Source organism: Larus michahellis, chromosome 14 (assembly GCF_964199755.1).
Source record: "Larus michahellis chromosome 14, bLarMic1.1, whole genome shotgun sequence".
NCBI classification, from domain to species: Eukaryota; Metazoa; Chordata; class Aves; order Charadriiformes; family Laridae; genus Larus; species Larus michahellis.
The window spans coordinates 11629705-11645409 of NC_133909.1; the positions used below are offsets into that span (position 1 = coordinate 11629705).

A 15705-nucleotide genomic window follows, 5' to 3' on the forward strand; every position below is an offset into this window, starting at 1 on the left:
TCCCTTCCCGTGTCCATGTCCCCGCCCATGCCTGTGTCCCCATCCGTGTCCTAGTCCCTGCCCGTGCCCCGCGCCCGGATCGGGCCCACGCTGCGCCCGACCATTCATAAACCCGGGCGGCACCACCCCGCTCCCGAGCCCTGCGCTTCTATTGGCTGGGGGGGAACGGCGCTTCACCCAATCAGAGGGGCGTTTTCCTGGAATGGGGAGGCCAAACCTGAGCGTTGCGTTCTGATTGGTCATAATCCCCTCCCTCTCACACAATTAGCATCTCCCGAGGGCGACCGTGACCCCCCGGGTCCTAGTGCCGCAGGGGGTGAAAGGGGGGTCCTGAGCCCGGGGGCTGAGGGGGGGCTGTCCTGAGGCTAGGGCGGGATGCGGGGTGCAGGGGCGGGTGTCCTGAGCCCGATGGGGGAGTGCGGGGGGCGGAGGTCCTGGGCCTAGGCGGGGATGCGGGGTGCAGGGTGGGTCCTGAGCCCGGGAGATGGGTGCGGGGTGTCGGGAGTGTCCTGAGCCCGGGAGGGTAAGGGGTGCAGGGGGAAGCCTGAGCCCTGGGAGGGGTGCAGGGGAGGTCCGGTGCCTAGGGAGGACATGCAGGGTGCAGGGAGGGTCCTGAGCCCGAGGGGTGTGTGGCTACTGGGCACCTCTCCGGTCCCAGTCCGACCCTGGTCCCACAGGGACCCCAAACTGCCCCAATCCCAATCACCGCAACCCCCCGACGACTCCGGGACCGGGGAACGCCACGTCTCCCCCCGCCGGTGCTCCCGTTCCGGCCCCCCCAGGGATGGATCTGCCCCCCTCAGCAGTACCCGCGGTCGCGGAGTGCCGGGAGCGGGGGGGGGCTTTGTCCGCTGCGCCCGGCCGTGATGGAAGCCGGGATCCTGCGCAGAGCCCCGAGCTGGGTGGGAGAGATGCGCAGGGGGATGCCAATTAACTGCAAATTAGATCTGGCTAATCAGCAGGGGCAAGTCCAGACCCTTCATGTCCCTCGTGGAACTGGGGCATCGATCGCTGCAGCTGCAGCGGGGGCGTTAACCCTTTCCCAGCCCTGATCCCGTTCGCTCTGCTGGAGGGTCTGGGTCCCGTCTGGTTCCCCCTTTGCCCCCCCCGCCCGGGGTCCTGCTCCCCAAGCCCTTCTGGAGATGGGCTCTCACCTCGGTGGCCCCCGTGCCACTCCCAGGTGTGCGGTGCCACCTTCCCTGGGCCCGGAGAGCCACTGATGTTCGTGTCCTCGCTGCTGGCCGTGTCCCTGTTGGTGGCCGTGTCCCCACTGGTGGCCGTGTTCTCACTGGTGTCCGTGTCCTTGCCGGTGGCTGTGTCCCCGTTGGTGGCCGTGTCCCTTCCGGCACCCGCAGCATCGCCCAGCAACGAGGAACGCGGGGCGGAGGGAGAGCAGCGTGGGCAGAGCTGCGGGCTGGGCTAGCGGGGCAGGAGGACGTCCCCGGGCCCCGCTGCTCCCACGGGGGCCAGTGATGGGGTCACCTGGAACACTGTGCCAGCCCCAAGTGACTGTGACGGAGCTTGCTCCACCCCAGAGCATTAAGGATGGTGGTCCAGGTGCCTGGGGACAGCTTGGGTCCCTCATTATACCCAAAGGCCTGTGTCACCAAGCCGCGGTGCATCGTTCCATCAGCCCCCCTCCGTTGGGTGCTGGACCCTCAATTTCTCCTGGGTTTGCCACACACCCCGAGGTGGGCTGGGGCCAGGCAGAGGTGGGTGCAGGCAGCGGGGGCTACCCAAGCTCGGTTAGGGGCTGCCACAGGTTCCTCAGGCCCTGCCCTCTGTAAGCAGAGAGCTGGGATCTGCAGCCACCGTTGGGGGACTCAGGGGAGCGGGTCTGCATGTGCGCACGTGTGAGTGTGCACACAAGTGTGTCTGTGCATCCATCCCCGCGTGTCCCTGCTGGGCTTTGCTCCGTGTGTGCCTGGGTGCCCGCCAGCACAGCCCCAGCGTGCAGAGAGCACCGCTGGTGGCCCAAGCTGGTGGCAAAGCCCACCCGTGCCTCAGTTTCCCCAGCAGCGCAGGCAGGGGTGGGAAGGCTGCTGTCCCCTGCCGTTCCCTGGGGCCACCATAGCCCCCGACTCCCGCCCCCTCGTGATGTCCCCCAGCCTGCGGGGGCGATGCCTTACGCACAGGTCGCTATGGTGAGCCAACCCTCCGCCGCCTCAGCCGCAATTACCGGGGCCAGCACAGCTGCTCTCTGCACCTCACCAGGGGCTGGGGGATGGATGCCCCGTCCACTGGTGACCCCCAGCACCAGTCCCATGGTCCCCCGTGTCCCCCCACGGCCCCCAGCCCGTGCCACCCTGCCCCGTGGCCAGCTGATGCCCCCTTAGGGGGATGAGAGTCCCTGGTAGGGTGCAGCCTGTGCTGGCACCATGCCGGCGGCTCAGCCGGTGCAGGCTCCCGGCAAGCTGTTGTTTTGCAGGCAGGTGGTTAAATGAGGCATCGGTGGATGCGGTGAGCCATTAACCGGCTGCGCCGTGGCAGGGGCCCCTCGTCCCCCAGCCGGCCTGCTCCTCGCTGCCATGCAGGAGTGCCCCCCTGGGCTCTGTTTGCACCACGCTCTTGGGGTCCCCCCACCCCATCGGGCCACAGAGCTTGAGCCTCAGCCCCACAGGGGGCATGGCATTGCCTGCCTGTCCCTCTGAGGGGCCAGGGAGCCCTGGGAGCCCAGCGCAGTGATGGCCAGGCAGCTTGCCCCCAGCCCCTCCAGCCGTGGGTCAGGGCCAGATGGGTGATCCCCCCCTCTGGGATCTGTGGCAACATCTGCCCACGCTCAACATCTGGAGACCCCGTCTAAGCCTGAGCCTCTCGCTCACCCCCCCCGGGCCACGGCTGTGCTCAGGGATAGGGCTCCTCAGCCCCGTGTCCCTGTTCTCCTTGGGGACGCAGACGCTCCGGCTCTGGCTTCCACGTGAGCCCAAAGCAAACCTGTCCTCAGAAGCCCTTGCTGGCACAAAAGCAGCCCCCGGCTGCGGCAGCAGCACCGGGCGGCACCGTGCCAGGGCTGGGCAAGGTGACACAAAGGGGCAGATGGGCTGAGCACCCCCTGCCCGGCATGTAGCCCCAGTCACCGCCGTCCTCCCCCACTGCACGCGCCACAAACTGCTCACACCCTGTACCCCCATCCGCGGCACGATGTCCCTCCGGCCGCGGGGTGCTGGTGCTGGCAGTGCAGGCTGCGGCACACCATCCTCCCGTGGGTCCCGGGGAAGGAGCGGGGTGTGACACCGGTGCCAGCCGTGCCATGCTGTCACCTCTCTGGGCAGCTCAACACAAAGCTGCCATACCACAGGCACCGGCGCTAATCCCATCAGCCCGGACAGATACTCGATTACTGGTAACGTTTAATATCTCCCCGTACGGCTCCGGCACTGCCACCCGCTGAAGGTCACAGCATCTCCCCGGGGGTGTCCCCAGGAAGGGGGGACCCACTCAGGGTCCTGCTGCACCCTGAGGTGAATTCGTGCAGCGGTCCCGGGGCTGAGCGCGGTGCCGGCAGCTCTGGCCCAGGGAGCACCGAGCCACGGGGCAGGGGGGGCCCTGCCCGGCATGGCAGCCCCCCGCCGCCTTCACGGGGAGCCTGGGCAGTGGGTAAGGGGCTGCCGTGCCTGTGTGAGCCGCGCTGCCTCCGTCTGTGGGGTCTCTCCCCCCATTTGCGTCCCTACTGGGGGTCTCGGTCCTCACTCCCCACCCCACAGTGCCACTGGGGCCATGGCCAAAAGTGGGGTGCAGACATCCCCTGGCTCCCACCCCACTTGCTCAGGCTGCGCCAGCAAATGCTCCTGCACAGAGGGCTGCCCATGTCCTGCAGCGGGGAGCAGGGTGGGGGCACCCAGCACTACCCCCAGCCCCATGCCTGAGCCACCCCAGCCCCAGCATGTGGCACCAGGGCTGCAGGGGGGGCAAATGCCACCCCGGCCCCGTTGTGAAGCCCCCCAAGAGCTGTCGGGGCAGGCGAGGGGCCAGTGGAGGCCGGCACAGGGCACTCGCCCGGTGCAGGCAGCCTCTTGGCTGCAAAGGCTGGGAAAAGGGCAGGCAGTTCCTGCCGGCAGCCGGGATGCCATGGTGATGGGCTGCTGCCGGCATGAATACCCATGAGCCGAGGGGAGCGGGGAGGCCATGCCGAGCTGTGCCCTGAATGCAAAGACGGCACAAAGGGCTGCTAGCCATGCGTGGGGCTGCGGCACGGTGTGGGGCTGTGGCACGGTACGGCAGAGCCCGGTGGATGCTCCCAGGTGGCAAATGGAGATGTCCCCATGCTGTGCCGGGGCTCACCGGGGCACCCCTTCACGCCAGCCTGGGATGCGGGGCTGGGGTCCGGGGTCAGGGTGGGATGGACGGGGGCTGGAAGCTGTTCCCTTGGCAACGGCCGGTCCCAGTTTCCACCAATCGATGTGGCGGCGCGGGCTGGGAGGGCTGGGAGGGCTCCTGGCCTACATAAGCGCCGGGCGGGCACCGCGCCGAGCCCCGGCAGATGCGCTTGGGAAGCCATGGCCAGGCTGACGGGCGCCCGGCCCGTGGCCGCCCGCCGCTGGGGCTGTGTTGCCTCTGCCTTCCTCTTCCTCCTCCTCACCGTGCAAGCGGGTAAGGGTGGCCGTGGTGGGGGGAGGCGTGGAGGGGTCCCTGTGCTGTGGGTCCCGCTGCCCTCACTGTGTGCCAGGGTGGGGCTCGGCCGCGGCACGGGTGTCCGGTGATGTCCGTGGGAGGCTGAGCACGGCTCTCTGGCAGCCTTCGTGGCTCCTGGGGAGGGTTGGATGCGGCTCCTGGACGTGCTGTGCCCCATGGTGCCTGGGAGGTGCCGGGGGCGAGAGCCGGGCTGCGCTCGCCGCTGCCCGAGGGAAGGCTCGGCGCCATGGGCAGCGATGTCCGGCACCGTGGGGCTCCCCATCCCCTTCCCCATCCCTGCTCAGCCAGGCTTAAGTCAGCGCTGGGAAGGGTAATCCGGCAGCTCACCGCCCGGCAAGATGGGATTTGAGAAAGACGGGGCCAAATTCACCCCGGGGGAAGGATGCTCCGGGGAGGGGGTGGGAGTTGTGCCAGGCATGAGGGAGAGGAGGAGATGGAGGAAGGCTCCCCATGGCCACAAGATCATGGAGACGCGTGTCTTGGTCCCTATCCCCACTGGGAGCCTGGCAGTGTGGGGACACAGGCACGGGGGGACGGTCACCCAAGTGGGGACCAGTCTGGGTTGCCGGCACACGCAGCCGGAGGAGGGGAGCGAAACGTGGCCGGGCAGGAGATGCCGGTTCACGGCACCAACGAGGAGTCAGGGATCACATCAGCAGCGGGCATGGGGCGGCAGCTGCCTGCTCAGCGGCACCAACGAGGAGTCAGGGATCACATCGGCAGCGGGCATGGGGCGGCAGCTGCCTGCTCAGCGGCACCAACCCGCAGCGACACGGGGGCAGTGAGTGTCCCCAGGCTGCTCAGACCATGGGGACCCTGTCCCTCACTCCCCGCACCCACCAGCTCTCGTGTGCCCCACGTGTTGGTCTGGGACGTGGGGGGGTCCAGGGCAATGCGCAGGGCTCACTCTGCCCACGCCGATGGGATTGGGGCTGACAGACCGGGCTGCGAGCCAGCGCTGCCCGGCACAAGGCCATTTCCCAGCATGTCCCAGCCTGGGACATGGTGGTCTCACCCCTTCTGCTGCAGAAAAGCAGTTTTTTGGCTCCCAAGGACACAAATGTCCCCATGTCCCCTCGTCCTCCTTGCATCCCCTTGGCACCAGCCATCCCTTCGGCACTGGGGGGAGCGGAGGGAGGATGTGCACAGAGACAGGCTTCCCCAGCCCCCTGGTAACCAGGCATCACCCCACAGCACACTCTGCTGTGCCCCAGCACCCTGTTCCCAGTTCCTGGGGTGCAGCACTGGGATGGTCCCATCTCCCCGCAGCCCAGAAAGCCGACCTTAGCGGCGACGCCACAGCAGCCACCATCAACCACTCGCTGATGCTGCTGCAGCGGCTGCAGGAGCTGCTGCAGAACGGCAACGGCAGCGACTCGGTGCTGCGGGTGCGCACGGCCGCCTCCGACGAGGCCAAGGTCTTCCACACCCACCAGCTGCTGCTCAGCCTCCAGAGCGAGGTCTTTGAGAGCCTCCTGCACAACCAGAGCACCATCACCCTGCACGAGCCGCCTGAGACTGCTGCCCTCTTCGAAAAGTTTATCAGGTACGTGGGGACCCCACGGGATGGGGACAGCAGGAGGGACGCAGCTCCTCGGGGGACCATGGGAAATCCATGGGATGGGGATGCCTGGAGGGATGCAGCTCAGGAGGGAGGGTGCTTCCCTGGGGACCAAGGGCACCCCAGAGGACGGGATGCCTGGAGGGATGCAGCCCATGAGGGAGGATGCTCCCCTGGGGACTGCGCTGCCAGCCCCTGGGGCTGGGCTGGGAAGGGGATTCGGGGACATCAGTGTCACCGCCCTGCACTCTGCCCCAGGTACCTGTACTGCGGGGGGGTCTCCATCCTGCTGCACCAAGCCATCCCCATGCACCAGCTGGCCAGCAAGTACCGGGTGTGGGGGCTGCAGCGCGGCGTGGCCGACTACATGAAGACCCACCTGGCCAGCGAGTCGAGCCAGGGCCACGTGGTGGGCTGGTACCACTACGCCGTGCGCATCGGGGACGCGGCGCTGCAGGAGAGCTGCCTCCAGTTCCTGGCCTGGAACCTCTCGGCCGTACTGGGCAGCGCCGAGTGGGGCTCGGTGAGCGTGGAGCTGCTGCTGCTGCTGCTGGAGCGCTCTGACCTGGTCCTGCACAGCGAGCTGGAGCTCTACACCGCCGTGGAGAGCTGGCTGAGCCGCCGACAGCCCGAGGGTCCCGTGGCCAAGCGGGTGCTGCGTGCTATCCGCTACCCCATGATCGCGCCCAGCCAGCTCTTTCGGCTGCAGGTGCAGTCGCCGGTGCTGGCGCGGCACTACGGCGCGGTGCAGGACCTGCTCTTCCAGGCTTTCCAGTTCCACGCCGCCCCCCCTCTCCATTTCGCCAAGTATTTTGACGTCAACTGCAGCATGTTCCTGCCCCGCAACTACCTCGCGCCCAGCTGGGGCTCCCAGTGGGTCATCAACAACCCGGCCCGGGACGACCGCAGCACCAGCTTCCAGACCCAGCTGGGTCCCAGCAGCCACGACGCCGGGAAGCGAGTGACCTGGAACGTCCTCTTCTCACCGCGCTGGCTGCCCGTCAGCCTGCGCCCCGTCTATTCGGACTCGGTCTCGGGCGCCGTCCAGCCGGCGCGCATCGAGGACGGTCGCCCCCGGCTCGTCATCACCCCGGCCATGAGCAGCCCCGACTTTGCCGGCGTCAGCTTCCAGAAGACGGTGCTGGTGGGCGTGCGGCAGCAGGGCCGCGTCGTGGTGAAGCACGCCTACAGCTTCCACCAGAGCTCGGATGAGGCGGCCGACTTCCTCGCCCACGCCGACCTGCAGAAGCGCACCTCCGAGTACCTCATCGACAACTCCCTGCACCTCCACATCATCATCAAACCCGTCTACCACTCCCTCATCAAGGTGAAGAAGTAACGAGGTGGAGCCGGGTCCCGCAGCCGGACTGGTCCCAGCCCCGTGGCGGGGGCTTGCACTTGGTCCTCCTGCTCGTAGGTAGATGGTGGTCCCTGTGCCAGGGGGGCTCGGGGCTGCTCTCCGCCACCCAGCCCTCTCCGATTGTGCCCCGCCGCATCCCATCCAAACGTCCCCATTGCTGTCCCTGCTTGCCTGCGGGGAGGTGGGGACTGGGGACACTGGGAGCCCCCCAGCCCCATGCTGGTGGTGCAGGAGGTGAAACGTGCAGCCCACGGCCGCGGGCACATCCTGGGCTCACAAACCCTGATGGGCGAGAGGATGGGGACAGGGACAGCCCGGCCTTCCTGTGACGCCACCCCTGTGGCACTGGGGTCCCTCTGTGCCGGGCAGCGAGGCCGTGGTGCTGGGCCCGGCTGCGGGCACGGGTACCCCGGCAGCAGCACTCCGGGGCTCGGCGGCGAGCTGGGTGCGTGCCCAGGCTGGGGTGGGCGGTCCGGCTGCCTCCCGCAGCGGAAGATGCTTGGGGGGCACCAACCCACTCACGGCCGGCAGCTGCCCCATCCCTGCCCGGGCACCCTCCACCCCCTTCCTAATAAAAGCAGAAAACGAGCGTGGGGAGTGCGGGGGCATCTTTGGGGGTCTCCCTGTCCCCAGGGATGGGCTGGGGGACAGCAGTCACACCACTCCCCGCATCAGCGTGTCTCCTTTTAATGTAACCCCTTGGAAGGACAAACACCCCTGCAGACACCCAGCACCTCAGCAGCCACACTGGTGATGCCGGGTGGGCGGCAGCATCCCCCGGGTGCTGAGCATCCACAGACGCCCTTCCCTCAGCAGGGCTGGCACCGGGGGGCTGCAGGGACACCCACGGCACGGGGGATGCCGCATCATGCTGGGGTTGGCAGGACGGGCGCTCAGCCCGCTGGCTTGGCACAGGACCTTGTCCCCCTTCGGCAAGGCGCTGGGCTCAGTACCAGCAACTCCATCCATCCTTGCCGGAGGCGCTGGCACCGCTCCCGGTGATGCCGCCGAGCCGTGGGTGCTGGCCCTTCCTGGGGGGAGCTGGGGGGGGACAGGTAGAGGTGGGACCTCAACACCTGGGGAAGGGGCACTTCATCAGCAGCCCCGGGAGCTGGGCCGGGGCTTGGGGGGGACGATGGCCCCTGCACCCCGTTCCCAGTTGGGGGCTCACCCGGCAGCTGGGTCTGCAGGGGCTTTGCTCTGGGCAGGGCTTTGGGGGGTCCCTGGGTGCTGGCTGCCCGCGCCCCCACCAGCACGGCGTGCTCGGAGCGGCTCTGCAGCATGGTGGATGGCAGCGGGGGGACCATGGGGGATGCCAGCTGCTGGAGAGAGGGTCCACGGGCATGATGCTTTGGGGAGGAACCATGGTGTGCGGGAGGGCGAACACATGCCATAGGGCGCTGACACCCTGATGGTGGGCGAAGGGATGCCAAAGGGAACAGGGGGTGGCCTTCCCACCCTGACCTACCCCATGGCCGGTTACCTCGAAGGACTGTGACCTCCTCGATCTCCTTCTGCCATCCAGCGATTCCTTCCTCCTCCCTGGCTCCTTGTGGCCCTTCTTGCGTGCCTGCAGCCAGGTCCCCGGGGAGCGGGGGTTGCATGTCCCCACCTCGCTGCTGGTGTGCCACAGCCTGGGGCCACCCCATTCCTCCCAGGCGTCCGGTGAGTGCAGGTGGATGCTCTCCGGGATGCAGGACCGGCACTGGACAGCCTTAGCCACGATGCTTTTGGTGCTGCTCGACACCTCCCGGCGTTCTGCGTCACGGTGGCACCATCAGCGGGGCACAGTGGCACTGTCAGCGGGGCACGGCCACCCACCCAGCCCCGCCGGCCACTTGGCTCACCCCTGCCTGCTGCCACCACTGCCACCGCTGCCACCGCGCTGGTCCCGGTGCTCGGGCTCGTCCATGGCGTGCGCTGCCAGGACACACGGCACCCATTAGCATCCCCACCTCGGGGCTTCGGTGCCGCGGGCATGGCCGTGCTCACCTCCAGGGCCACTGTGCCACGGCCAGGAGGTGGGGTGGGCACCGCCGCGCTCCCTGGCTGCTGTGCCCGAGGGGTCTTCTTGAACATGGGGGTCGGGGTGCTGCCGGAAAGGGGACACCCCTGAGCCTCTGCCATGGCAGCAGCCCCGTGCACGTGGCAGGGTGTGATGCCCACTCGTACCTGTCCCCCATGGGGCACAGGGGTGGGAGGGCATCGTCCTGCAGCAGTGTGGGGTGCTCACAGCTCCGTGCCCGCACGCTGTCCTGCTCCGGGTCCCACAGGCTCTCTGTGCCGGTCACCTGTGGGACCTTGGGCAGGGACGTGCCCTGGGCAGGGACAGGGGCTGAGTGCCCTGCCTGGGCTCTGGGGGGTGCCCTGTCACCCTGCCCTACCTTGAGGGTGCCACTGTCCCCAAAGTCCCCTGCCAGCTCCTGCAGGTAAGTCTCGTACAGCTCCTCCAGCGGCCGTGGCACCGACAGCCGGTGGTCTGCCGGGGAGAGGGCAGGGTGGGGGCATCAACCATCCTGCGCGCCACACCATGCCCAGCTTGGGTGGCAGCGTCACGGCTATATCATGACACTGGGGGGACTTTGGATCGCGACACGTCCCATTGCAATAACACAATGTGCCATCGCAGGACTCCCAGGGCAACGGCACACGAGAGACCCCTTTGTCACGGCAGAAGTCACGGGAGGGACGCACCGGCAATGAGCTGCTGCTGCTGCTGGATGATGCGAGCGCAGAGGGCACGGTGACGACCGAAGCGCTGCGCCACGGTGGCCGGCGGGTGCCGGAGGCCACCCTCGAGCAGGGTGCGGGAGCGCATCTCTGCTGCCTCCAGCTCCAGGTGATGCAGGCGGCACAGCAGGGCCAGCACCTCCCGCTGCTCCTCCCAGCCGCTCCGATGCCGCCGGGCCACGTCCAGCCGACGTGTGTGCTGCTGGCTCTGCCGGAAGAGCTGTGCTGGCTCTGCCTGCGGGCACACAGCGGGGTCACCGTCCCTGCCCATGGCCAGCATCCCTTCTGTGGGGCCAGCATCTCTGCTGTGGGGCCAGCATCCCTGGGGACCATGGGGCAGTGTAGGGGTGAGCTCCTCATACCCTCCCCGTTGGGGGGCAGCGGGGCCAAGGGCTGCTTGGGGTGGGAGCCGGGGGGCTGACTGGCCTCCAGGGGAGGGGGGTACCTGCGGTCCCAGCCCTGCCGTGGTGCGGATGCTCTTGGCGCGGTGGGCGTAGGCGAGGGTGCTGCGGGACTCCTCGAAGGCGGTGCTGGCAGGGCTGATGTGGGCGATCATCACCGTGTGGCTGTTGCCTCCAAGTGAGTCCTGGCCACGGAGTACACGTCTGAGAGGGATCAGGGTGGGGGCCAGCCTGTGCCCCCTCCCCAGCTCAGACCCCACCGGGGGAGCTGGGACCCCCGGCTGCACCTTGAGCAGGCGGGTCAGCTTGCTGTCGCGATAGTTGATGTACTTGGTGCTCGCCTGGTGGCTCAGAGCCTTGATGCAGTTGCCCAGGGCCAGCAGCGAGCGGTTGATGTGGGCCCCCTCCTTCATCCTCTGCCCGCGGTTCTGTGTCTGGGCCGGGGGGGGAACGCAGAGGGAAAAACCTGGCGAAAGAGGGGCTGGGACCCTGCAGCCCCCCCGGGGAGGGCCGTACCTGCGCAGCCCGCTCGGAGCCCGCCAGGTCGATCATGAAGAGGCGGCCGCGGCGCAGCCCCCTACCCCGGCGCCGCTGGCGCACGGTGACCTGCAGCACCGCGTGGGAGCGGGACGAGGTGCGGTTGGCGGCTGTGGGCTCCTGCGTCCGCTGCATGTTCCCCCGCGCCAGCGCCTGCAGGACCTGGGGCAGACGGGCAGCGCCGGGCAAGGGGGGGTTTGCCGGATCCCCCCCATGCCCCATGGGTGCCCGCTGGCTCACCTCCTTGGCGCTGATGGCGGAGATTTCGGTGATGCCGGCCACCTGGACGGTGCCACCAGCGTCCTCCCGGAGCTGCAGGCAGCCCAGCGAGGGGTTCAGCAGGTCCCGGATCATCTCGTTGTAGATCTGGGCAGGGGGAAGGAGCTGGGCACCTCTCCCCCAGCGTGGGGACCCCTCCCGCGGGGTTCAAAGATGCTCATCTTGGGGCCACCTACCACTCACTGTCCCCGGCTCTGCCTGGGGACAGTGACATCCCTGCACCCCCCCTGTCGCACCTCAAGGTAGGACATGGAGACCTCGTACTCGGTGTCACCGCTGGCATCCTCGATGGCCTGGAAGAGCTCGCCCAGGGTGCGGGCATAGATGCCAGGCTCGCCGTCGGTGCCCAGCATGGTGTAGGTCTTCCCGCAGCCTGGGGGAGAGGATGGGGCTTGCTCGGGGCCAGGACGCTGCCATGGCCAAAGGGCTGTCCCCCTCCCCACACCCCTCACCGGTGGGGCCGTAGGCGAAGACGGTGGCGTTGTGGCCGGAGATGACACCCGCGACAAGACCCTGGGTGGTGGCACGGTACACGGTCTCCTGAGGGAGGATGAGAGGCCATGAGGTGCGTCTTGCTGCCCCCCACCTCCACCTGCTGCCCTGGGACCCCCAGCCTGCCTCCCCCCGCCCCACATCCCCTCTGTGCCCCGAGGGACCCACCTGGATGGCCGAAGAGTCGAAGGCCACATCGAAGACGTAGGATTTCTCCCGGGAGCAGCTGGCGCGCAGGATGTCGTCGGGGTCTTCCATGGGGTCTTGCAGCACCACGACCTGCCGAGGGACGTGAGCGGGGCTGGCCAGGGGACACGCACCAGCCCTGGGCACCCACTGCTCCGGGATCACCTCCGGCCTCAGCTAGGCATTGCACCGCCGTTTACGGTGCTAATTAAGCACCCAGTTGGGGTCTAAGGTGTAACAAGGTGCTGGGAGCCCTGTGGGCTGGTGGCTTTGTGGGCACAGACCCCCAGGATGTACATGGACAGATGGACACCCCAGGACGCCCTCCCCACCACCCCCAGGGAGGTGTCCCCCCAGCACAGCTCCCCTGAAGCACAGGGACGGCCGAGCAGCTCCATCCCAGCCGGTGGGCGAAGGACCCCGCGGGAGAGCACATCACCCCACCGGTGATGGGGCTCCTGGTGCCGTGGGGGGGACAGTCTGAGTGCGACTTGTGTCTCAGAGCGTGGGCATCCTCGCTCGGAGCTGCATCTCCCCCCCGTGCTCCTGCCTGGGTACCCTGCATCGCCCACAGCACACACCACAGGGCAGGAGCCAAGGGGGGGCACCACAGCATGGGTGGGGGGCACCCTGGCATGGAGAAGGGCACTAGGATGTGCTCACCAGTAGGTCTGAGCCCTCCTGAGACCCCGTGGGCATCCCTCTCCTGCTTTGCCAGGGCCGGTGCCCCCTCCATGCTGGGGTGTAGGAGATGCCCGGGCTGGTGCCGGTGCTGCCGGCACGGAGCCCTTTGTGCTTCTGAATGGTCCCCTTGTCCCCAGGCCAGTCTGGGGCTCAAAGCCAGCTCTGTGTGTGGTGCCAGGGGACCTGCTGGACCGGCCGCCCCACTGCACCCACCTGGGCACAGCAGCACAAAGGCACCTCTGTCAGCGCAGCCCGACAAGGTGCCCGCTGCCGTGGCACCGCGGGGCGGCAAAGGGTGCCAGCACCCATGGGACCCTCTGTGTCCCTGTCCCTGCATGGAACAGCCCTTTGTAGGGTCCCCTGCTCCCAGTGTCCCTGCCAGCCCCCACTGCAATGCAGATTTTAACCTTTGATGTAATGCAAGCTGCTCCCTCGCCGCTGCCCTGCTTCCACTTTGCCCCCTCTCCTTGACCGGCCCCTCTCCGCCGGGAGTGGGGACAGGGACAGGCAGCGCTGCTCCTGCCCCAGAGCCCCTGGAGTTTCCCACCCTCCTGCTTTGTTATTGTAGGGTCTCCTGCGGGGGGCTGCGGGGTGTCCCCCCCACCCCGTGGCTGGCACACGTGGGCATCGCACACAGTGCTGGGTGCTGCTGGAGGCATCCCATGCCTGCACCGCGCCGAGGGTTGCATCCCGCCCCGGGGTACCGGCCCCACTGACCCCACGGACGGGTACAGGGGAGGCAGGAGGGTGACAAAGCACCGGGGCCAGGCGGTGCCCGATGAACCCATGGGTGCCCGTCCGGTGGCCATACCTGTTCATCCATGAGGTGGGCGATGGGTCTGGCCCCCTCCGCCAGCTCGGCCGCGCTCATCGGGCGGATGCGAAGAGCCACCTGCGAGACACTGGGAATGAGTGTGGGGTGGCGGGGATGGGGACAGGGACACGGGGACACAGACCTGCACGCGAGCCATCACGGCGCAGTCCGGCAGCCGAGGAGGCGCAGTGTCAACGCAGCCCCAGGACCCCCCCCTCACTATGTCGGGCACTGCAATTAGAGGTTCATTTTCCTGGGACGAAAGCGAACACCGCTGGGACCAGCCTTCAAGAGGCAGCCGGGCAGCGTGCCCTCCTGCTGGCACCCGGCCCCTCGCCGACGTGGCTGGGGACGGGTGAGCCCGCGGTGGCACAGCGGGAGCGGGGGGCTGCTGCCATGGCTCTGCGCACCTGGAACCCCCCGGGTTCCCCAACAGCATCCAGCACGCCAGCCCTGCGGTGCCGAGGGATGGCAGGGACGGCTGTTCCATGGGGTGGCAGGAGAGGCAAGCCACAACAGCCACCCTGTCCCTGCCATATCCACCCCCTTCTGCCATGTCCCAGCCCTGTGGGGTGCAGCCGTGGCATGCCCTGGATCCGGGTGTCCCCGCTGCCCTTGGCAGTGGTGCTGCTCCCCTTGGGGACAGGGTGCCACCTGCCACCGGCCAGGACTTCACCACCAGCTGCTGCTCCTCGCTGTCCCCTGGAGCATTCGTGTCCTCGCTGGGGGCTGGGGGCTGGGGGGAGCCCGCGAGTGGAGGTGCCCCACAGGGGGTGCACGGGTCACACCGATCCCCACTCTGTCCCCTCGCAGCAGACCTGTGCCTCAGTGCCCCCGCTGCCTGTGGGAGGGCCCAGTGGGACACCCCCAGCCCTGGCTCTCCCCTCTTCCTTCCTCTGGCACTCGCACAGCCCCTCTGCCCTCCTGGGGGGGCTGTGAGCCTGGGTGCCCCCCTGGCCCAGGCTGGGAGGCTCTCTGGAGGCTGCATCTCCCCATCCCACCCGTCTGCCCCAGTCCCCTGGGGATGTTGAGCCGTACACAACACCGGCAACGTGGGCAGCTCCTGTCAACACAGCGGCTGGCACCATGTGTGGCTCTGGCCATGCTCTGTGCCCTCTCCCGGCTGCACCAACGGCCCCAAGGCATGGTCAGGGTGCCATGACCTGGATGGAAACGTGCCTGTCCCACATGGGATGCAGACAGTGCATGGCTCAGGGAAATGCCTTTCCACCTCTGGCTGCTGGTACAATTACAGCTGGCTGTTAATGAGGCGCCCAGCCAAGCTGCAAGGCTGGTGCCTGGCTCCCGTCCCACTGCCGGGGGAGACCCTGTCCCTTTGGCGGTGCTCCCCAGCCCGGGAGGTGGCTGTGCTGGGACAGGGCAGTGCTCAGCTTGGGGCTGGGGGGCCATGAAGCCACCAATCCCATGGCAGCGGGTGGGACTCCCTCTCCCATCCGTCTATGCTGTCAGGACAGGACCCGCACTCGGCTGCTCCGCACGCACCCACCCCGCACATGCAGGGTGGCTTCGACAGTCGACAGCTCCTGCCCACCCTCCACCCCCCGAGCAGTGCCTGGGGAAGGGTCCTGCGGGAGAGCTGACCCCCAGCCCCAGCACAGGGGATGCCACCCACACGATGGCCCCATCCCTCTGCCGCTGGCTGTGCCGTGGTGTGAGCGCAACTGGCGGCTCGTTAATAATTGACGGGCGGGTAAGCTGCTGGGCAATACCAGCCGGGCTGTGTTTACCCAGCGCTGATAACCCCGGCCCAGGCACCGCAGGCTGCTCTCGCAGGGATAGCAGCAGGCTGGGGGAGCGGGGCTTCGCTCAGCATCACCCTCCCCGCTGGGAAGGGGCACGGTGCTCTCACCGGGACCCCGCTGCCGCCACCAGCTGCCCTGCTCTGCCCTGCTCCTTGGGCTGGGGACACATGGAGGGACACCCCACTGCCATGCGTGCTCCACTATGGTCAGCAGACAGCTTTGATCTGTGGCTTGGCCCGAGGAGAGGAGATGGAGAGCGAGAGAAC

The 15705-nt window shown here is 68.2% G+C and overlaps 2 protein-coding genes across 2 annotated transcripts; one reads left to right on the plus strand and one right to left on the minus strand.

The window, feature by feature from the left end:
- The first annotated feature begins 4442 nt into the window (after positions 1–4442).
- Positions 4443–8142, plus strand: BTBD17 (BTB domain containing 17). The gene is made up of 3 exons (XM_074607149.1): positions 4443–4590; positions 5902–6178; positions 6452–8142. Exons 1-3 carry the CDS (start codon positions 4497–4499, stop codon positions 7530–7532), a joined length of 1452 nt encoding a protein of 483 aa, XP_074463250.1. The 5' UTR covers positions 4443–4496; the 3' UTR covers positions 7533–8142.
- KIF19 (kinesin family member 19) lies at positions 7827–15629 on the minus strand. Its single transcript, XM_074607407.1, has 18 exons — positions 15624–15629; positions 14353–14412; positions 13674–13754; positions 12161–12271; positions 11953–12040; positions 11737–11873; positions 11462–11587; positions 11201–11383; positions 10972–11118; positions 10729–10869; positions 10248–10518; positions 9938–10032; positions 9726–9871; positions 9401–9645; positions 9022–9311; positions 8725–8902; positions 8416–8584; positions 7827–8121 (listed from the first exon to the last, which is right to left on the minus strand). The coding sequence occupies exons 1-18, from the start codon at positions 15627–15629 to the stop codon at positions 7827–7829; spliced, it is 2769 nt and encodes a 922-aa protein (XP_074463508.1).
- Positions 15630–15705: the final 76 nt, after the last annotated feature.